The sequence below is a fragment of the Malus sylvestris genome, chromosome 12, assembly GCF_916048215.2.
Source record: "Malus sylvestris chromosome 12, drMalSylv7.2, whole genome shotgun sequence".
NCBI classification, from domain to species: Eukaryota; Viridiplantae; Streptophyta; class Magnoliopsida; order Rosales; family Rosaceae; genus Malus; species Malus sylvestris.
Genome location: NC_062271.1, coordinates 30,785,791 through 30,807,859, shown reverse-complemented (window position 1 = coordinate 30,807,859; position 22,069 = coordinate 30,785,791). Strand labels below are relative to the sequence as shown.

General features: G+C 40.1%; 4 protein-coding genes across 4 annotated transcripts; 2 read left to right on the top strand and 2 right to left on the bottom strand.

The window, feature by feature from the left end:
* The first annotated feature begins 4,127 nt into the window (after positions 1-4,127).
* LOC126593958 (40S ribosomal protein S15-4) lies at positions 4,128-5,961 on the top strand. The gene is made up of 4 exons (XM_050260135.1): positions 4,128-4,280; positions 4,413-4,561; positions 4,711-4,768; positions 5,515-5,961. Exons 1-4 carry the CDS (start codon positions 4,278-4,280, stop codon positions 5,761-5,763), a joined length of 459 nt encoding a protein of 152 aa, XP_050116092.1. The 5' UTR covers positions 4,128-4,277; the 3' UTR covers positions 5,764-5,961.
* A 9-nt stretch (positions 5,962-5,970) lies between these two features.
* On the bottom strand, positions 5,971-7,399 carry LOC126593957 (probable WRKY transcription factor 74). The gene is made up of 3 exons (XM_050260134.1): positions 6,621-7,399; positions 6,364-6,489; positions 5,971-6,292 (listed from the first exon to the last, which is right to left on the bottom strand). Exons 1-3 carry the CDS (start codon positions 7,304-7,306, stop codon positions 6,163-6,165), a joined length of 942 nt encoding a protein of 313 aa, XP_050116091.1. The 5' UTR covers positions 7,307-7,399; the 3' UTR covers positions 5,971-6,162.
* A 7,170-nt stretch (positions 7,400-14,569) lies between these two features.
* Positions 14,570-17,947, bottom strand: LOC126592087 (receptor-like protein kinase ANXUR2). The gene has a single exon (XM_050257844.1). It carries the CDS (start codon positions 17,581-17,583, stop codon positions 14,944-14,946), a length of 2,640 nt encoding a protein of 879 aa, XP_050113801.1. The 5' UTR covers positions 17,584-17,947; the 3' UTR covers positions 14,570-14,943.
* A 1,690-nt stretch (positions 17,948-19,637) lies between these two features.
* LOC126592594 (uncharacterized) lies at positions 19,638-21,584 on the top strand. Its single transcript, XM_050258343.1, has 2 exons — positions 19,638-20,492; positions 20,836-21,584. The coding sequence occupies exons 1-2, from the start codon at positions 19,988-19,990 to the stop codon at positions 20,913-20,915; spliced, it is 585 nt and encodes a 194-aa protein (XP_050114300.1). The 5' UTR covers positions 19,638-19,987; the 3' UTR covers positions 20,916-21,584.
* Positions 21,585-22,069: the final 485 nt, after the last annotated feature.

Genomic DNA, 22,069 nt, shown 5'->3' with positions numbered 1-22,069 from the left:
GACCAGGCGAAGACCTCAGTGTTCTCTTGCAAAAAAGAGATCAATGCTAACCGAATGGGTGGTGACAAGGTGGTGCCAATCTTCACCATGCGATCTGGATAATCTTTTGAGATAGAAACCTTATCCAACTCTTCAACGGGTTGTGCTTGCTGGGTGAAAGAGTTATCTCGAGGATCGTTAGGTTGACTGTTGCCACCGTGAAGATCCAAGTTGGCTTCGTTCGGGCTGGTCTTTATAACTTGGTCATATATATAAAGGGTTTCCTTGGGCACATGCATGTGCTGTTGTTTGACCGAAGTGTTGTAACATGACCGTGCACTAAGTTGATCTTCTCTGATGTAACCATTGCCATAGGGGGTTGGAAATTTCACCAACAACATATATGTGGATATCATGACCTTGAGATCATTAATGCATGTGCGTCCAAATATGACATTGTATGCCGTTGGGCAATCAACCACCAGGAAGTTAGTGGTAATGGTAGCTGTGTAAGGGTCTGTACCAATGGTGAAAGGTAAGTGTATGCTCCCTAAAGGTTGCACGATATCACCGGAGAAGCTTATCAGAGGAGAAATCGAACGATCGAGCAAGTGTTCAGCTACATTAAGTGCCCTGAAAGCTTCAGCAACCATGATATTGATCAAAGCCCCCGTGTCTACCAGGATTCGTCGTACTTCAAAGTTGGCTATGTGAGCTTCCACGATCAGTGGGTCATTGTAAGGGTAGATGATATCTCTTTCTTCCTCAGGGTAGAAACATATTGGATCCTAGTTAAACTTTTGATATTTGCCTCCCCTGATGTCTTCCACGTGAAACACTTGGTGACCAGGCCTTAAAGCTCGTTCACTGCTTTTCATGGTTCTGTTGGAAGATTCAGATATGGGTGTGCCGCCGCTTATGGAATAAATCACATTCACTTGGCATTGGTTATGGTTATCCCTTGAAGGGTGAATGATGAATTGATCAAATTTTCATTCACGCGCCAAAGCTTTAATATGATCACGAAGGGTGATACACTTCTCACCGTCATGGCCGTTAAGCTAGTGGTAGCAGCAACATGGGCTTGTAACCCAACTGCCTAGGCATTGGCTTCGGTATCAGGTGTGCTATGCTGGGGTAAATGGCCACGCATGTGGCATTCAAAGGTGTGTATGTCTCATATCTCGGGGTAGGGCCTATCCTGACACGTGTTTGGCCCACTGTGTTGACTGCCTGAGGGCGGGCATTATCATGGCGATACCTTTGGTTATCGCGATAATGTCCTTTACTCTTTTTATTAAAGTGAGACTGGTGAGGATGAAAATCTTTCCTTTTGCCCTGAGGTTGATATGTCTGTTGACTTGGCGAAGTATTAAGTAAGGCAGGGGGAGACACTGCTGCCGTTTGGAAGGTTGAGGTTTTCTCATTTGGTTGGATCTGGCTTCCACTCCCTACTTGATAGTAAGGGGTGGTTGTTGGGGGTTTCCCTTGATATGTCATTGCCTCGGCGGAGGCATGTTTGTAAGTCTGTGCTATCACCTCAAAGTAAATCTTCCAAGTGTTGGCATTGATCATGTACTTGAAGAAACAATCACGTAGGCCTGCCGTGAAGGCTTTAAGGGCAGTCTTGTCGTCTGCCTCGGCATAACGGGAATACTCATGGCTGAAGCGGCCAGCATACATACGTAATGACTCGTCTGGCTTCTGGCGAATAATGTACAAGTCATCCGCAGAGTGCAAGCGATCGATCTGGAAAATGTGTTGAGAAACAAACAGTTTCCTCAATTTCTCAAATGAGTCTACTATCTCAGGTGGAAGACGACAATACCAATTTAGAGTTCCGCCAGATAGGGTAGAGGGGAAGATAAGACATCGCTCTTCGTCGGTGTCCATCTGGTATGCCATGGTGGACTCAAAGAGGTTAAGGTGTTCAATTGGGTCTTCCTTTCCAATATAGAGTTGCAAGCTAAGCTTCTGCTTTGTCTTTGCTTGGATGGGGTGTCGAGGATGGCCTAGGTTGGTTCCAATCAGGTATCTCAGCTTGTCGTTCGGCCTTCGACTTGTTTACTTCCTTAAAGAGCTGTAGGACAAGAGGGTCCTGAGTGGAGTTATGTACTATCGGAGATTTCTTTCGTAAATCTGCATCTCCGCTTGGAAGTAGGAATGTTTGATCAAGAGCATGTGATTTTTCCTTGGACTCGCCGTACTGACTTCCAAGGTATGTCTGTCGGAACATCTCTGAGTCCCCTATACCTTCGTGTTTATCTAAGACTTGTTGCCCCTTCTCCAAATTGGCAGTCGGCCCTGGACATAGGAGGGGACCGAGTTTTTCAGAGACCCTTGGGTCATTGATCTTCGAGCTTACATGGATGGGATTGTCTTGACGTTGCTTTAGAAAGTCTCGACAGTCGCGAAAGATGGCTTTCGATCATTTCACTCATTCTGTAAGGAGGTGCATTCCTCCACTCCTTCTGCTTCGGGTCGAAATAGATGGGTTGAGAGAAGTCTCATGTTGGTCGTCATTTCGATGAGTAACTCGCTCCTCAACGGGAATACCCATGTCGATAGCAAATGACTATCTGTGTTGGGGGGCACCCAGTTGATGGTTGACTTCCACATGGGTGATGAGCTCGTGTGCTTTAGTATATCTAGCCTCGTGGAACATCTCGAAGACCTTCTCATACTGCTCTTAAAGGATCTCATTCTTCATCGCTATCTTGTTGTTCTGAGCATCCAGCTCATCGACTTTAGCTTGAAGAGCAAACTTCTTTTGTTGCTTCGCACCAGGTGCAAGAAGGGTGTCATTCTGTGTGCTGTAGCTTCCTTCGCTCCCCATGTTGGAAAGGGATGCCTGGTCAAAAGAGAGTGTACGAATGGTGGAAACCAGTTTAACAAAGCTGAAGAGAGTGGGAATAAGTGTCGTTCCCACAAACGGCGCCAAATGTTGATGCACAAAATCAGTGGGGACTTTGGTACAACAGAAAATGTTAAGTTTGTGACCTTCGCTAGATTGTTCCGGTCACTAGTGTGGATAAGTATGCAAATGGATAACGACAGGGAAGCAAACACAAGATGTACGTGGTTCACCCAGATTGGCTACGTCCACGGAGTAGAAGAGTTCTCATTAATTGTGAAGGGCTTACACAAGTACATAGATTCAAGCTCTCATTTAGTGAGTACTAGTGAATGATTTAGTACAAATGACATTAGGAAATATTGTGAGAGAATGATCTCTATTTATAGAAGAGAGTTTCTAGTTTCATTATGACATTGACACGTGTCGTGTTGTGATTGGCTTCTGATGTTGACATGTGTCACGCTATGATTGGCTTTTGATGTCGACACGTGTCGCGCTGTGATTGGCCTCCTGGTCGGAGGGAAACTTTTCTGGGTCCTTGACGGTATAATGTTGACCGGTGCTCAGTAGTTTCAGGATTGGTCAAGTATGGTACAAACAAACTTTAACAAGAATCTGATTCTGATTCCTGCTCAATCCAATTCCTCCTCAATTCATTCCTCTCAATTTGATTACAGATTAGTAAACGCGCCATAAATGTGCATTCCCAATTTTCTATACTTGAAAAAAAAAAATACTCGCACAAAGAGTGTGTAATTGAATTTTTAGGATACCAATAATAGTTCCTTATAAAATTTGCAAAATATTCAAGTGTTTTTTATAAAGCACTTCTGTGATCTGAATTTTTTAAAATGTTTTTTTATAAAGCACTTATGTGACCTAAATTTTTTAAAATTTCGCAATCACTTTTTAAGTTTTTAACTATCATAAGGGGTTTGTTTTGAAGTGATTTTAAAATGATTGAAACCACTTGTAGTGAAAATATTTTTGAAACCAATTTTTATTAAAAATATAAAGAATTCTTGAAAAAGCACTTGAAAGATTTTCTGCAAGAAGCACATAATTAGTGCTTTTTGTAGGAAGAACTTCAAATGCTTTTGAAACCTAAAAATATTTTCTTTAAAAACACTTTCAATTATTTTTAAAACACTTCCGAACCAGCGATAAGGCGTATTGAACCTAATGAGAAGCAGACCAAACAAATAGGCCCAAAGTTGATAGGCAAGCCCGAGGGAGGACCAGAACGGACTCCATACGAGTACACTTTAAAATACGGATATTCGGGGCGGACCCGACTCCTCCGAAGCTCCACCAAATAATCCATTAAATCGGAGACCTTTATATACCCAGCCACAAAAACCCTAATCTATCCACTTCCTCTGCAACTCCACCAGTCGCCGACCTCTCTGCGGATTAGGGTTTCTCTTCGTCTTCGGCAAACATGGTGAGCTCAGACCTCTCTCTCTAACATTGCATTTCCCAATCAACCCTTTTATTTACTTCCAATTTTCTAACTTTTTTGTGCGATTTTTGCGGGAATCAATCTGACCGCTCGCGGTGGTTGTTTGTTGGTTAGGCGGATGTGGAGGCTGACGTTGCGGCGGCAGGAGTACCGAAGAAGAGGACGTTCAAGAAGTTCAGCTTCAGAGGCGTCGATTTGGATGCTCTTCTCGACATGTCGACTGATGAGCTTGTTAAGCTCTTTCCTGCTAGGGCTCGCAGAAGGTACGTACGGATTCTCCATTGGTATATAAATACGTATAAATACCTGTACTTGTATGTATATATGTATCTATTTGTACCTATAAGTCTTTGCAATTGGTTTTGGTTATGCTGAATGAAGTTCTGTTTTGGTGGGTGATGGATTGGTTCAGGTTCCAGAGAGGTTTGAAGAGAAAGCCAATGGCTTTGATCAAGAAGCTGCGCAAAGCGGTAAAATTTCGTGTCTTTCGGCCTTTGTTTCAGTTATTTTTCGCTTAATTTGGCAGACATTGTTTGGATTATTCAGTAACCGTTTGGTGTTTCGAATTACGGGTTTAAATTTGTGATCAATTAGTTGTCTTAATTCTCAGCTTATGAATTTCGAATACTTTATTGTGATGATTGAAAAGTTCGTATAGAACTAAACTAGAAATGAACGGAATTGAAATTCATTTTATCTTGGATTATATGAATTAGTTTAATATGAGCACGGAGTAGATGAACTTGTTTTTGTTTGTTTTTTCATCGGCATCGGTACCTTCATTAGAATCCTTAATTTATGTGAATCATGTTCTTGTACATATTGCACAATGCAACGATTTACCTTTTCTGCTACGAACATTTGTTCCAACTCTATTACCTTGCCATGTTTATTCATTTAAGACCGATCTTCTGATGCAGTGCAGTTTCTCGAATTTTAGAGTTGAATATGTCTTACCAGTGTGAGATTCTTGTCTTTGTATTCTACCAGAGGGTTTTCCATTAAAGTTGTTTATTTTTGCGCCTTAGTATTTCATGCTACAACAAATGGTTTCGCCTTAGTATTCTGTGTTTGGACTTCCGTTATGTTCGGGTGATTCTAGTAACTTTGTTAAGACCGAGTTTATCTTTGTTTGTATAAAGTGTTCGGATAAAATGTGCTTATAATTGTGAGTGTGTTTGTATTTATTGTTGGTTTTCGTTGTTTTTTGGAATAGAAAAGGGAGGCCCCACCTGGTGAGAAGCCGGAGCCAGTTAGAACTCACCTCAGGAACATGATCATTGTACCTGAAATGATTGGTAGCATCATTGGTGTGTACAATGGCAAGACCTTTAATCAGGTTGAGATTAAGCCTGAGATGATCAGTCATTATCTGGCTGAGTTCTCCATAAGCTACAAGCCTGTCAAGCACGGAAGGCCCGGTATTGGTGCTACTCACTCTTCCAGGTTCATTCCCCTTAAGTGAAGTTTCTACCTCCTCGATCACTTGTTCCTTCCTTAATCTGATGTTGAGCGGATTTTATTAAGTTTGGATTTGGATTTCCCGTCATGGATATCTTTTGAATGTTCTATCATTTTGTAAACAATGACAAAGTCGACCGGCTTGTAGGATCTTATCGGATAAAGTTTATTAGTTTCTGAATAATGTGTTTCTTGATGACTATCCAGTTCATGTCGTAGTAGAATTTTTATTTCCGTAAGGAGGCTTCAAAAGAAGTGAACGTTAAAAATAGTGCTTTTCATCAACTCCAAGTTACATTTCACAAGAAATACTTGTTAGCCTATGTTTGCCCTGTAAAGATGCTCTTCACGGCTAGAACTTTCTTGCAGTGGGATGTCTGTGGCGGTATTTCAAGCCAATGCCTTACCAGGCCGATTGTGAATGCTTATGCTCGCCTTGGTAGGTGACTACGAGCATCGAAGGGTCTTCAAGGCATCTCTCTACACGTTTCCTCGCAGGACAGCCTCTTATGCTGCTGCATTTGTAGCATCCCCTACATCAAAACCCTTCATGGTCAGATTGGAAACCACCATAAAAACTACAGCTTGTCTGAGTAACCGTTACCTCGGATACAAGGAGCCCTTGATCGGCTTCTGCCCGTACTTCCTCCACGAATACTCATCGGATGGAATGTCTGAAATCTTGTCACTAATGGCAGGGACCTTATAAGATCTTTTCTCCTTCAGTTTCCTGTTAACAAAACAACATTAATCTTACTAATCAAATAATGAATACCCGCAAACATGAGTGCACTCGAGTTATAACCCTTAACTTGCAATTTTGATTAATTTAAAGTAGAATATATCTTAATCAAAACTCGCCTCTTCTTTGGAAAATGGCATTTGCCACTGCTGCGACATTCCGCACTCCCATTTTCCACCACACCAACGCACCTCCTTTGCTGCTGGGAAATCTGACCGGGAACTCGAGGCACACCACCTATTAACCGAAAGGAATCTCTGCCGGTGGTGGCGGCACAGCCGCCTATGCTCAAACATGACATGAACGATCTGGCCGACGTCGTGGAGGTTTTGCAGCTAGAGCTAGACCTATCAAATGCAAGGTTGATGCCACTGTTTCTCCCAGAGAACACCATTTCATCCCTATATTTCACCCGCTGGGGGTGAAACTGTAATTTTGTTCTCTCTTCCTGGTGCTGTTGCAAAGTTTTTGTTTTGGGAACTGGGCTTCCAAGAAAAACTTTTTCTTTGTGAGGGGTTTTAGGGAAAGTAGGAGGGAGTAACTGGAGGGGTTTTGGTGAAATATCTGAATAATTAGGGCCATCTAAGAAGATATTGTGAGGGAGAGGTAGTGGATTTAAGTTTTTCTTCAACTTTCTCACTCTTCCTCTTCCATGGCTGAGGAGAGAGAGAACTCTCTTGAACTTGAACACTGCCACCTCAGTCTCCGCCTGCAAATGTTTACATGGTTTTGGTTTCCACAAGAGATTCAGAACTCTGTGGCAGCTCTCAACTGCTGCTTTGTTAGCTGCCTCAACCTCCTCCATTCTCTCTCTCTCTCTCTCTCTCCCTTTCTAAATTCTAAAAACCTTGTCAAAACCAGATTGAGAAGTACCCAAGAGAGAGAAAAGGTTGGGGGTTTTAGTTTTCCAAGAAGCTTCCAAACTAAAAACGAAATAATTATCAGACGACCTGGTACATGCCCTCGAGTTTTTACTGTTTTGGGTTTACTGTGGCTTTGAAAATTTACCGAAAGTACAGTACCGAGTACTGCCATCCATGCTTTATTGAGCGAGTATAGATGTCCTATCTGATCTCTCTTGCTTGCTGCACTATCTACCATAGCCGTTGCAGACTGTAAGGCATGCAGCGACGTCGATAGACGTGGCGGCATATGATGCATTTTGAGACAATGTGGTGCATACGACCCCTTCATCGTTTAGCTGCCGTACTCGCTTACACGATTATGTCTTGCAACTATTTCATTACGTAACAAAGTTTTTATTAGAAGGGTAATTCACGTTTTAAACACACAAGAATCATTGATTGATCGGGTTGCAAGAGAGAATCTCTCTACAATAAGAGGACTCAAGTTATTTGGTCGGAATCACTGTGGGAGACGAAACTTCGATAAGAATGTCTAACGAAAACAATTCTCACACTAAATGAGATTGTAGTGAAATTTAAGTTAAACCAGAGAATTTCCCACAAATGAGTCAACATAATTAGGATGCCCTTACACAAGCTTTTCTCTGTTCATCTGCACATGCGATCATCTGCACATGTGAAAGTAACACCACCTATCGATCCCAAGATTTTCTCCTTGTAGTCTTTGGCCTTTTTTTTGCCACACTTTTTTTTTAAGTTTTTAACTAATTTTCAATGAATTGAAATGAGAAATTTACAAGGACATCATACTTTGAAGACATTTTTTTGGAGACAGATTTGAAGACATTATTGATCAAATATTAACGGCATATCAACAAAATTATGAAAAGTGATCATTTCAATAACTGAGTTTTGTCAGACCAATGCATTTTTCAGTTATCTAATTGATAAAATTTGAGGTGACAGTTTAGTGCTTAAGGTAGTGGCAAATGTTGGAAATTCAATTAGGTTAGATAATGATCTTGTGATCAACTTGTGGTTATTGTTCAAGTAAGATCTAGTAAATTGATTAATTGATTAGTGGTGGTGCTATTTACACTTTTTTTTTTTTTACATTTCACATACACATCTTTCAATTTTTTGTTGTCGGATTGAATGAAATGAAGAGGATCAAAAGACATAAATTAACAAGAAGCGTGTAGGAGGTAAAACAGGTGTGCGGATAGCACTACCATTGATTAATTGCTTAGTTAATGAGTTTTTTTCACTTGGAATCCTCAATATAATAGTTGGTGTATTGGGGCGTGCTCTCGACATACTGAAAAATCTCTCCCTTAATAAAATAGTTGTTGTTAATCAAATGGAAAAGTGAAATGCATAATCTAGGTGTTAGGCAAATGAAAACTGGCCTAGTAAATTATTGGTGATCCAAAAGTCACACACCTTTTAGAATTTTTCGGTGGATAGATGATTTTGAAATGACATTAGTAGAGGAAGAATTTGGTCATCTTGCTCTAATCGTTGATATGATGGGTTAATTTATTTATAATAATTCTCGTAGGAAGTCTTTCAAAATGAAAAGCAAGTTTATAATCTTGTGTTAGTGGAGTATAATCAAAAGTCGCATGTATAAATTATCACATAAAATATGATTAATGGGGCAAATAAGCAATGATTGAGATGCCAATACACTAAAGAGATGTGAAAATAAATTTGTATTGAATTCGTCATTAACGAAATTAACCTAGTTCCAACATAATGCTGCAACTGTTCTTAGACGGGACTACACTGGTTCCAACATAGTTCTGTCATTTCCCATTTGCATTTAGGTATCGTTTGGTATGCAGAAAGGACGGGACAGGACGGGACGGAACGGAGAGGGAGCAAAGATGCCCTTGGATGGAAACAAGGAGGAAGAAGAAGGAGATGGAGAGGTTATAATTTTGTGTTCCACGGATGTGGAACGAGTCATTCCAAGGGGATGAGGCGAAACGAAAATTCACCCAAAATTTGTCCCGCGGAACAGCGTGTTCCACCCGTTTTAGGTGCACCAAACGTGGGATGGAACGCTTCGTCCCACTCTGTTCCGTCCCGTCCCACGTACCAAACGGTACCTTAAGGACAATTCGATTTTCCCTCTCTTCCTATCGATAGTATAAAAAAAGTGACTTAGAATAATGGGTCTAATGCGTCCTGAATTCAAACCGTCCTCCTTTTTTGGTATACATTAACGTAGAATATTAATTTTACTAAAAAAGCAAGTGTATTTTTGCTCACCATTCTTAAATGATAGTAATGCTCACCACCTTTGTGACCATTGAATGAGTTTAAATTTTGAGATTTTTGTCTATACACTACACAGATTGCGATATTTAAAATAATCTAACAATGATACATAGGGTGTTGAGTCTGTTGAACGAGTTTAAATTTTGAAATTTATGTCTATCCACTACACAGATTGCAATATTTAAAATCATCTAACAATGACAAATAGGGTGTTGAGCCCATTGAACGAGTTTAAAATTTTAAATGTAGGTCTATCCACTACACAGATTGTGATATTTAAAATCATCTAATGCTAATAAATAGGATGATGAGTATCACCACCACTCGTGGTGAGCAAAAATATTTCCAAAAAAAAAAAGTGAGTCAAAAGTGTAAACATGAATTGGGCTCATGGAAATTCATATGCTCCACTACTAAGTCAAAGCCAATATGTTTTAACTACATCTCTATTAAGTAACCGGGGAAAGGGATCCTCTCCGGATCCCTTCCACCAAATCCACCCAATCAATCAATTCAGGCTCTTGAAATTTGATCCAACGGCTACAATCAGGGGTCCCTTTAAAAGTTATAATAACTTTAGCCGTTTGATCAAATTTCAAGGGTCCGGATTAGGTGATTGGATGAATTTGGTGGAAGAGATTCGGAGAGGATCCCTTTCCAAGTAACCGGGACTATATAAAGGTTTTATTGTAAAAGGAAAAAAAAAAACGAAGGGGATTTTAATAAATGGCTAATTAAATTCAATTTGGACTGTTTGCAAATGCAGTTGTATGTATCTATTGGAAGTCAGTTGATGCTGGATGTGGATTATTTAAAATAATTAGATAAATGGCTAATTAGTTGATTTAATGGAATTTATCTGTGTTTTTGATCCTAAATATAGGAGCATAATCTACACTATATTCTAAACTGTGGGTAGAGAGTAGGGTTTGAACGCGGGATGCAGTGGGTTGAAGCGGAAGGCCGAATCCACCAGGGCAATAGGGTCACATATTAGAATTGAAATACTGGGAAGTGAAATGTTGGTCCTTGTGTAATACTGTTTGGGTGCGTTTGTTTGAGCTCACTAGCATTCACTAGACTAGATTGGATTAAGTGGGACTGCAATGCTGTGTTTGTTCCACGCCCGGACAAGCTTTAATGAGACTCGCCCCGACTAACCAAGACTAACGGCTTCGCTAAAGGGTCTTCACGAGACCCCTCGAAATCGGCCGGATTGCTAAGACCAACTCCTTGCTTCGCCCATCTCCTCTTCCTACTTGTTCCTTGCAAAATTCGAAACCCAGATCCCATTTACCAACTCTGCTCTGCTTCGCCCCTCATATACCATTTTCAAACCTAAATCCCTCAAAATTCGAAAACAAAAAAGGAAAAAAAATTATGCACTCTTTCCATTCTCAAACCCAGATCCAAACCCAAAATTTGATACAAAAAAAAAAACAAAACAAAAACAAAAACAAAATCGTTGTGCGTATGAAACGCACAGCAATCGCCCATTCACACATGCACAAGAGCCATTCTAATTACACATGCACTCCAGACTGCCTAATCGCAGACCATCGTCGTTGACGCCGGAGAAGTAGAACGACGAGTACCCATATGACTCAAACTCTGATATGGGTTTGATTTGCCAATTGCGTCTTAGAAAAATTAGAAAAAGAAACAAGGGAGATGAACAGAGAAAAATAGGAAGAAAAATGTGGAGATGAAAGCGGAGAGGGACAAAGAAAAAGAGGGATTAGGACGGAGAAACAGAGGGAGTGGGGAGGAAAAAGAGGGAGAGGACGGAGCAAAGAAATAGGAAATAGGAAATAGGAAGCACTACAGACGGAGGTTTCTAGAGAGGAAAAATATAGTCAAAAGTAGGAATAAAATAATAATAAATCTGAATTAATAATATAAAATAATAATTATTAGTGAATTAAATAATTTAATATTAGAATTTGTTATTGTTTTTAGTTTTTAGTCCGACACTACACCAAACGCTTCACTAAGTTAGTCTAACTTAGTCTAGTCTAAGCCAGTCCAGCTTAGTCCCCAAAGCTAATCCAGTCCGAGATAGTCCGACGCAACAAACACACCCTTTGAGACCAATTCTACCTTCCTTTTAACATTTGGATCACCGGCTTCAATTTTGCACGAAAGTGCTACGCGAAAATATTTACATGTTAATGGAGTTTTTATGTGATTTACATGTATTTTGCGTCTATATGGTCTCTTTCGTTCACTAGTCTGAGGCGAGGCATTTTGCATCAATGTATCAGCATAAATGCTGTAAAAACAGTATATCATAAAATAACACAAGCACTGGTATTTGCAACTAGGAAAACATGAACTTTTGCAGTGTCCTGGTGACCCCGTACGTGGCGTCTGTTTTAAGTTCTGCAGATGTTTAAGCCTTTACATTTCAGAGGCATTTTCTCTTTTTTTGGTTGGTTCTTATGAGGCAATTGAGCTTCATGTCACCCATTTTTTATTTAGGACTTAAACATCAATTTTAGTCCGGGACTCCGAGTTTGCATCTCATTGCAAATGCGTATTGAGATTTCTTCATTCAGTTTGGTTGTATTTGGCATGGTATTGATATCAGTCGAATATGGTGTGCCATGTCTTATTTATAGCTTTTGGGGCTCTATTCACTTGGTGTTCTGGTGCCCTCGGATGCTGATGTATCCTAGACTCCTAAGTAAGTGAGTTACTACTCACTTGTGCCATTTCCGTTTCCTGCTATATTTAAATCTAAATTCCTTGTATTTGTGCAATAATTTTGTTTCTCAAAAAAATTGTGCAATATTCTCTTGTTTAATGCGGTGTCACGAAATTTATGTTTATTCGGGAGTTGAGGATTTAGTTTCTGTTTCTTATTAGTTGTGTTTTAGCTGTTTTCTGAGCAGTTATTCAGTAGATTTTTTTTATAGGAAAACTAATGAAAAGGGCTTGAAAACTTTGAGTTTTAACGATAAGGACAAAATAAAGGGTACAATGAATAGTACTAAGATTGACTTTTTAGTGTAAAAATGTGGTTTTTCGTTAAAGTGAACAGTACCAGGAGTTTTTCGTTAAAGTTCCTTTTTTTTTTCCTCATGTAGTTTGCTTTCTGCGGAGTATAGTCTACTTAAGTTATGTATCGATTCTCTGAAATCAGTCTTAGATCTTGACCTGGTTTACCTTCTGTGGAGTTATTTGGAAACTGGTTACGTGCTTATGTGGGTTTGGAACCCTAGTCCTTTGAGAATGCTAATTTGAAAATAAATTCTAACTGGTTTTGATCGGAGATATTTTGCGATATACGTCTTTGTTCCATTTTCATTTTGTTGGTTGTTTCAGCGATTTTCTTAACGCCCTGAAATTTTATACGTATTTTCTCAATGTCCTTGTATTTTTTACGTAGTTTTTTTGGTGAAGATTTTTTGTTACGTATTTCTGAGTTTAGATTTGTTCTGAAGAGATGCTTGATGGAACTTTGGTCGGGTGAATTTGTAGTTTTCAACGTCACCGTCGCAGATCAATGTCCAGTTTATTGAGTCCCAATCGTCCAAGCATAGCAGTGCATTTTGAATCATCTGGATCGATCAAGTCATCATAACACAATTTCGTTTAATATGGTTGTAATAAAACATTGAACGTACAATAACTAATTTGGAAGCCAAATGACCAGAGCCAAATGAACAGTAAGGCTTAATATTGTAGAGTTAGATGGAGCCCTCGAAGAGGTTCCTAAAATTAGGTTATTGGACGACAACCATCAACTCAATGGTTTGGTCCAAACAGCAAAATATCACCTAAGGGGGGAGGGCGGGGGGTGGGGAAGCTATAATTTATGCTCGACTTTTAGCGGCGACTTTCTTAACCGCTGCAAAACAACTATTTTGGGACGACTAGTGACAACTTATATCGTTGTAAAAGATATTTTAAGTTTTTTTATCTGTGCAATTAAATTCAGTAGTTGAGTTCTTCATATCCACCCTTATATGAGAACGTATCTTTGAAATAAAATAAGTTACCCTCCAATGAGGCTTATGTCTCCATGGAATTGACTTAAACCTTGTTTTTAACACCCACAAATTTTGCACCGGCTGATTTTCTTTAAAATGGTCACAAAAAGTCTGAAAGTCGCCGCTAAAAATACAAAACCGCCGCAATAGATGCAAAACCGTCATTTTAAACTTAGACTTGCTAACTTTCTGCTGATTCTAGTGTTTTTGCTTCTGTTTTCTTCAAGATATTTATCTTCCTCCCCTTAAATACAACGGGGAGTTCAGTAAAATCATGAAAGAACTATTTTACGTCTCATTTTCTAGATGTTATATCTGCAATCAAATAGCTTATGAAGTATGTTTATTTGCTACTAATGCTACTGGGAATCATGGCATGTTTCCCAATCTATTATCTGAAGCATGCATGCGAGACGTTGCAACCAAATTACACCCTTTTAATCTTGGAGTAGCTCTCACAACAAGAATTCGCAAAGCCATCCGTGTAGCGCGATGTATCTACAAAGTCGAGCAAAACAATCGTAAATAGTTTAACAACTTAAACACATATATACCTGCAGAAGCAAGTTTGGAATCCATATTTGCGGTGGTGATGGAGTCATCAATATCAGCTTGAGCTATAGCGAGCACAAGCATGCACATCAAATTAACAAATTCACAGCCCTGACATATTTTCCAATTTATTTTCTGCAGGATGGATGCAAGACGTTGCAGCCAAATAGCGCAACGGATCTACAACGACGTTGGGGTAGTATCGGTGTTAGATCAGTGGCCGGCTGTGCCGTTTGTAAATTTCCATCTTTTTATGCTACGTTCTAGTTTTATGGATTGGGGTTTAGGGTTTAGAAAATATAATCAGGCTCACAGTGTATGAAACTCAGAAATCTTTGTTTGTTTCTCGAGAAAATAGACGGGAAAGTGTAAAGCATCTGAACGATTCTTACTCATTGGAACAAAGTAGAGAGGTAAAAACATGAAGAATCTAACAAAATGATTCCTTCTATGTTCTTTCCGATTTCCACAATTTACAGTTGATAATATATCGTGTATATAAGATTTATATACTAGATGAGAGACTAATATACAAATTATAACTTTATCATATAGCACACCGGGAAGAACAAACTCGACTTCTGCATGAACTTGTTTGAGTAGCGTACAGATTGCTATAGAATCATATATAGGAACAAAAAGTAGACAAAGTACTACATACAACGAAAGCAATTAATCTTGTGAGTTGGTCTGATCCCATATTGCTTTCTCTTACAGCAAATCATGAACTAAGAGCATTACGTTTATCGACCTTTTGGATTGACAATCTGTGAGAAGATTGCGCTGGTGTCGTCGGTGTTCTCATTTGTGGTGGTGGTGTTGTTGTTGTTGTTGGTTTCTTCTCCCAAATCACTATCGCTTCCGAGGCTCAGGTTGCTGTAGTGTACTGCCATCATGTTTTGGTTTCTCAGATGGGGGTCGTCAGAGTCACTTCTTTCGCGTCTTGAGGAGTGACTCGAGCCATCTGTGTCGTCCTGCAACTGGAGTGCAAACTCAAGGTTCCACAAGATGTCGTTCAAAGTGGGGCGGTCGAGTCCTGAGTCGGACAAGCACTTCTCAGCTGTGTCTGCGAATTTTTTTACGCTTTCCATGTTGACTTTCCCCTTGAGGTGAGGATCAATGTTTTCCTCCACAATTCCTTTTCTTTGGCAATGAAGAGCCCAATCCGCTAGACTGACCTGTTCCTTCGACAGGCTAGGGTTGAGAGCTGGCCTTGCGAACAATGCCTCGAAGAGGACAACTCCGAACGAGTAGACATCGGATTTTTCTGTCAGTTGCTGCCTCCTGAAGTATTCGGGGTCCAAGTAACCAAAGCTACCCTTCACCACTGTGCTAACATGGCCTTGATCCATGTTGGGACCAGTCTTCGAGAGCCCGAAATCAGAAACCTTGGCCTCCCAATTCTCGTCCAAGAGAATGTTTGTCGTCTTGACATCCCTGTGGATGATGGTCCACCTAGCCCCGGTGTGAAGGTAATGAAGTCCCTTTGCTGCTCCAATACAGATCTCCAGCCTTTTCTTCCATGACAGTTGACCTTGAGATTTGTTGCCCTTGTACAGATGCTCTCGTAGAGTGCCGCGTGACATGTAGTCATAAACCAAGCACATTTCATTATCTTCTTCACAGAAGCCAATTAGAGAGACCAAGTGTTTATGCCTCAGCTCTGAAAGCATCTCAATTTCGGTCTGGAATTCGTGAACTCCTTGCTCTGATTGTGGGTTGGATCTCTTGATGGCCACATTTGTTCCTCCATCAATGGCACCCTTGTACACCTTTCCGAATCCTCCAACACCAATGACATTAGACTCGTCGAAATTCTTAGTAGCATGTTTCATCTCAGGGAAGGTGAAACGCCTACAACGGCCTTGAGCAGCTGATGACAGGTGGGCGCTACCATTGCTCTTGCCTGAGGTTGTGGATTTGGTGCCACTGGTATGGGAATTGCCGTAGATTGGTAGCCAGCTAGAGGTGTGTGTATCGCTTCCCAGGGCCTTTTTCTTTCGTTGGTACACAGCAATGCACAATGCAGCAACTATGCCAAAGGCTGCAGCTCCTCCAGCAGCACCACCAATCACGTGAGCTTTGTTGGTTCCGCTTTCTCCCTGTTGCTGCTGACTTTGAAAGCTTCTCTGCTTTTCCTCAATATCCTTTGCCAACATGTTGGAAATCTTGGGATTAAGGCCTGCCAAGTTTTTAGCTTGTTCGAGCTTGAATATCTCCACCCCATTGAGGAGCGAATCATAGAACTCTGGACTTGATTTCGTTGAAGGATGCAAGGCTAGCCAAAGGTCACCGTTAAAATCCTCATCGGCCGCTACCACATAATCTCTGTATGTAGTCACCCCCTTTCCTCCTGTCCATCCGATCACATCTGCTTCAGCCTCGGCGGTTTGATTATTAATGTAGATTGTGAACACTATTTGGTTGGTTTTGGTGAGGTAAAAGTCACAGAAGTGTAACCTCACAAGGTACATGAATTTGGCATCAACTTGGTTGAACACCCATGTGAGGTTGTAACCGAGGTTGATGTCCTTCTTCTCACCCATTGATCTCGAGGTCCTGTAGATATCAACGGGAGCAATGTATGGTGGCATATTTTTGTAGTCGATTTTTACACCCTTGGCGGCCTCATTGGTGACCCCAAGTTGCGCACCATATACATAAGCAAAGTCATCGTACCATGTCCTTGTTAGGGCGCCGGAGTCATTGGTTGGGGAAATAAACTGCCCCCCAATATTCACTCTAAACATGGTCTGCAAATTTGACCTCTTGCCGTCAAAAGTCTGGTCTGAAGACCCGACTATTGCAGCGTCGCCGAACATGTCAGGCGTTCCAATCAGCTCAATGCCATTCACAAATGCAAACCCCGAGGAAGGCGAAAAGGTGACCTCTAGAGAATCCTTGTTGAGGGGTGCCAGCAGATACTCTCTCATGATATAAGCTTGTGTAAGGGCCTTGCAAGTGATTGAAGCGCTAAAGTTTTGCAAGAGAGTGATTCCATTGGCGACAACCGAAAAATAGGACCCCTCAGCGTTGTTGCTGCCGTACACAGCCGGATAGAAATAAAGTCTAAGCATGTACCGCTGCTTCGGGTTCACAGGCAACTTGTATGTGGCATTCGCGGTGAAAATCCTGGCTTTCATGTATGGAACCTCGGAAAGAAGCGCAGGGTCCTGGTACTGCGCTTGTGCCGAGGTTGTCTTTGATGAATCGGCAAGGTACTTCGAGTCCGGTTGCCATTTCCTCCCATCTGCATCTTTGGCCTCATTTTCAGCGCCGCAGCCAAGGATCAGCGGATCTGAGCCCGGGTTTTCAGCATTGAGGCCGTTCAAGAACACGGATGCAAAGGCGAGAAAGAGAAGAATCGGGGTTTTGATGTACATTGCTAGCTAATAAAAAAAGAAAACGAAAAAGAAAAGAGAGACAGAGACCGATAGCTCTGTCAACGGCGTACAGGAAAACGGAGGACTCTGATCAATGAAGAAGTACAAGAAGTTCTCCTGTACGCCCGGAGAAACGACAAGGGTTTCTTTGGTCTCTGGTTTTTCTTTGTATTCTTCTTCTATGGATGATGGTGTTAACCTAAGCCATACCTAACCAAACGCAAAAACGGTTAGCGGTCTTACCTGGACCTCAAGGACTAGACCAGGCAAGACGAAGACATAGGCAGAGGGTTGATTATTTGGTACTCTTCTATTTTTTTGTAAAATGTGGGTTCTTTTGTTTTCTTAGTTCGTTTCGATTTCCATTTCTGAGATGTCCGTTGTTGTTTGACAGCCGGGAATGTAGTTGGAAACCAATGGTTCGGAGCAAGAATCGAAGATTGTACAGGTTTTGGTTGGTTGTAACAACGTTTGAAGTTTCTGTTTGTAGTAAAAGAACATGCTAAATTTAGCAATTTCTTTATAATGTTTTTGTTTCATAATTTGGAAAAATGTTTTGTTGAACCAATGAAATCTGAAGGAAGGAATCCACCGTTGATTTCATGGACTTATGAGCTGACTTCAATCGGTATATTGATTTCTATATGAATGTACCCCAAAAGCTGGAGAAACTACTCTAACGACCTCCTGCAATGTAGAACAGGAGCATTGCCCAAGCTTTAAGCCAATGACTAAGGGCTGGTGTGAAAGATACTTTAAAATGATTGAAAGTGTTTTTGAGAGAATATTTTTGGGTTTCAAAAGCACTTGAAGTGCTTCTCGCAAGAAACGCTAATTGCAGAAAGCACGCTTTCAACCATTTAAAAAAGATGGTGTCACGTAATGACTATAAAAGTTGAATTTGGGAAAAGATTATACTTTTTGATCAACTAAGTGTTGTCTATAAAATTCGAACTCAAGACTTCTTATCACAAAGTAGAATTTCAAAAGACATTATAATAAATTAGATGTTATTTTGACACTTCCAAAAGATCACTTGAAACTTCTCTTTAATAAAACACGAGAGAAAATGCACACAAAGGAGTGTAGGATAATAATTTTTGTTTTGTGCCAATAACAACTCTCTACATGAATGTTAAATTAAGAAACTTAGTAGCAATGAATAGTAAACATCTGGCACTACTCTCTCTTATTTCTTGAATGGTATGGAGGAGTGTATGATGACTGTTTTGGAGTACTAGTACTAACAACTCCCTTAATTTCAAAAGATCATTCAAAACTATTCCTTAATTAAAACACTTACAAGAGAAAATGCACACAAAGGGATTGGAGGGTAACATTTTTTGGTGCTAATAACGGCTCTCTACATGAGTTGCAACTCCTCTTTGGGGGAGTGTATGACGACTATTTTGGAGTACTATTAATGGAGTGCTACTAACAAATCCTTAAATTAAAAGATTATTCAGATGTGTTACATTGTTCATTGTTATTTAAACTACATTTACTTATCACATTACCCGCAATACAGAGGTTGTCAACAATTAGTTCAAATAGTAGCACTCGTGTGTAAAGAGAAGTGATTTGTGCACATTTTTTTTCTTCCTGTTGTGCTTATGAATTTTAGAGTGAATAAATCAAAAGAGAATTACAGAATATAAAATAAATAAATAAATTGTCCTCCATGAGCAAATTGGTCCGAAAATCCTAATTATTCACAATATTAAAAAATTGTAACTTCTAGAATGATACTGTTGTCAAAGGTAGGTAACCATTGATCATATTATCATTCTTTTTTTAGTATCACCAGCTAAAAATCCAAAGACATGACGTACATAAATTTAGGGAGCATGCCTGCACAAGATATTTGTTAGAATATGAGAAGATATGTACGTGCTATGTACCCTCCAAAATTAACAAATTAATTAGGGAGGGTTTTGTTTAGTGACAGTTAGAAATGGATGGTGGAAATGGCAACGGATGTGCGCGGCCACCGCAGGTCCATCCACCCTCGTTGTCCCCATTAAAGGCCTTCACACAACGTCTGTGTTGAGCTGGTCGGGTTGGTGAGAGATCATGCACCTCAGAAACCCTAAATTCCTCTGATCCTTTTCTCCTTCTGATTATCTTTTTTGGGGAAGAAATAAAACACCGCCACCCCACCCCAACCCTCCAACCCGGCCCCGTACCACACTCAGATCGAAAGACCTATGTCTGATTGGTGCGGCGGCTTCCTTCTATTGCCGCTGTCACCACCACCACCTCCGTATTGAGAACACACACATATACACATACATAAACCTTATACCATACATTCAATACCATACACCACCACGTACGTACGTGCATGCATTTGGTTAATCAAGCAAACTCATCGTTTGTTTAATTAATTTTTAGTTACGTAAAAATGAAGGACGAGAACTTACACCGAAGGAAGATGTCGTCATCGTCGCCATCACTATCCCTTTCATCCTCCTCCGAGGAGCTGCAGCACATGCCGCTGGCCCCACCCAAGATGTTGAACCGGAAGCGCCTGAGCAAGCAGCTGTCCATGTGCGAGACGCCTAGGGACATCGCCTGGGAGAGGCGGCGGCGCCAGATTCTCAGCCAGGAGAGGAGGATGCACGGGATCAGAGACTCCGAAGACATGCATCTGACGGACGAGGACTTGCATGAACTCAAAGGGTGCATTGAGCTAGGGTTTGGGTTCAATGAGGAGGAAGGTCAGAGGTTGAGCGCTACCTTGCCCGCTCTTGACCTTTACTTCGCGGTCAACCGCCAGTATTCCCTGAGCCCCGTGTCCACACCGAATAGCGCTAGCTCCCGCCATTCTACTTCGTCAATGGGTGGACATTCGTTGTCGTTTGGAAGCCCTACGAGCGATACCGATGCATGGAAGATATGCAGTCCAGGTATGACGACTTTCTATCATAACAAAAGTATGATAAGAGAACATTTTTTTTAATAAATATACACAATATTTTAGTACTTTATCTGTCAAATGGGAAGGATGTTTCAGACTTTGAGCTGCTTCTATATTTGTGAAGAAAAATATAATTAAACTATCAATTCATAAAATATGAAATATGAGAATTTCATAAAAGAAAATATGAAATATGAGAATTTAATATTATTGTTTACCATACTATGCGTGGATATTGTAGACAATTGATGGTCATAGAATTAGTTTTTTAGAGTAATTTACTCCGAACTGTTTGTTTTGAAAAATATTAATTTGATTTTGTGGATTTGTAGGTGATAATCCTGAACAGGTGAAGACCAAATTGAGGCATTGGGCACAAGCTGTGGCTTGTTCAGTGATCCAGTCTTCCTGAAGAGTGGAATCATCATCAGATGGCTTTGCTTGTACAAAGGACTAAAAAGCAAAAGCAAAAACATGAAAAAAGAGAGGTTGTTCTTGTTCATGAGTGAGTGGTGCAGTTTAAGAAAATTGAAGTGTGAGATGGCTTTGCTTGTACAGAGGAAACTACTTATACTTTCTAGAGAGAGAGAGAGAGAGAGATAGAATTCTACAGGAAAAAAAAGGAGAGAGGAGATCGAGAGGAGGAAGAAGATCGATCGAGGTCGGCTTAAGGTTATGCTCAAGTGGGGTTTCTTGATTAATTTGTGCTACTAGTTACCATCTAAAGAGAGATTGGAACATGTTAAGCAGCATGCATGTATGCAAAAAACTGCAAATTAGAAGGATCTATTGGCACTCATCAGACTTTTCTGGTTGGTTTGGTTGGAGGATTAATGTGCTTAATTTTCTAATTACTTTTATAATCCAATTAAATTTCTCTTGGGTGCCCTGCACAGCACGTTTATCATGTAAGATATCTTTTTTGGGACACAGAGAGAGTTGATGATGTATATTGGGGACATCTAACATGCAACCACACCAGTAGCACATCCGGCATCATCGATCAAATATGAAAGTGGAATTGGAGGAATGTACTATATATGAAACAATTACCTTTAATAAATAGACCTCTTCTTAGAAATATTTGTTACTTTTTATTATTTTTTCTTAAGGATTGTTACTTTTTATTAGATATAGATGCTAATTGTAAAGACGTATTGCAATGATCATAAATTACAATATTTTTCATACCAATATTTGTCAAATGGAACGGATGATTCAGACGTTGAGCTTCTTCCATCTTTGTGAAGAAAAATATCATTAAAATATCGTTATAATTCGTAAAAGAAAATATGAAATATGAGAATTTCGTATTATTGCTATCATACTATGGATGAACTATTACTGTAGACAATCTATGATCATATAATTAGTATTTTGCATTTTAAACATTATAGTTTAATCCAAACTATTTGTTTTGAAAAAAATAATTAGATCTTGTGGTAAAAAGATCCCTACTTCTATTAGAAGAGAGATTTTTTTTTCATTGTACCAAAAATACAACAAGTATACTAAGTGTCACAAAACAATTGGTTGGATCCTTGAAATAAAAAACTTTCAACTAAT

Bases quoted from the DNA above. Each gene is read 5' to 3' on its own strand.
- LOC126593958 (XM_050260135.1), top strand. The intron at 4,562-4,710 runs GTACGTACGGAT...GGATTGGTTCAG, and splicing joins CCTGCTAGGGCTCGCAGAAG to GTTCCAGAGAGGTTTGAAGA. The intron at 4,769-5,514 runs GTAAAATTTCGT...TTTTTGGAATAG, and splicing joins TCAAGAAGCTGCGCAAAGCG to AAAAGGGAGGCCCCACCTGG.
- LOC126593957 (XM_050260134.1), bottom strand. From the start codon at position 7,306: ATGGAGGAGGTTGAGGCAGCTAACAAAGCAGCAGTTGAGAGCTGCCAC. The intron at 6,490-6,620 runs GCGAGTTTTGAT...TTTTGTTAACAG, and splicing joins TGCCATTTTCCAAAGAAGAG to GAAACTGAAGGAGAAAAGAT. The intron at 6,293-6,363 runs GTAACGGTTACT...GTTTTGATGTAG, and splicing joins AAGGGCTCCTTGTATCCGAG to GGGATGCTACAAATGCAGCA.
- LOC126592087 (XM_050257844.1), bottom strand. From the start codon at position 17,583: ATGTACATCAAAACCCCGATTCTTCTCTTTCTCGCCTTTGCATCCGTG.
- LOC126592594 (XM_050258343.1), top strand. From the start codon at position 19,988: ATGAAGGACGAGAACTTACACCGAAGGAAGATGTCGTCATCGTCGCCA. The intron at 20,493-20,835 runs GTATGACGACTT...GTGGATTTGTAG, and splicing joins ATGGAAGATATGCAGTCCAG to GTGATAATCCTGAACAGGTG.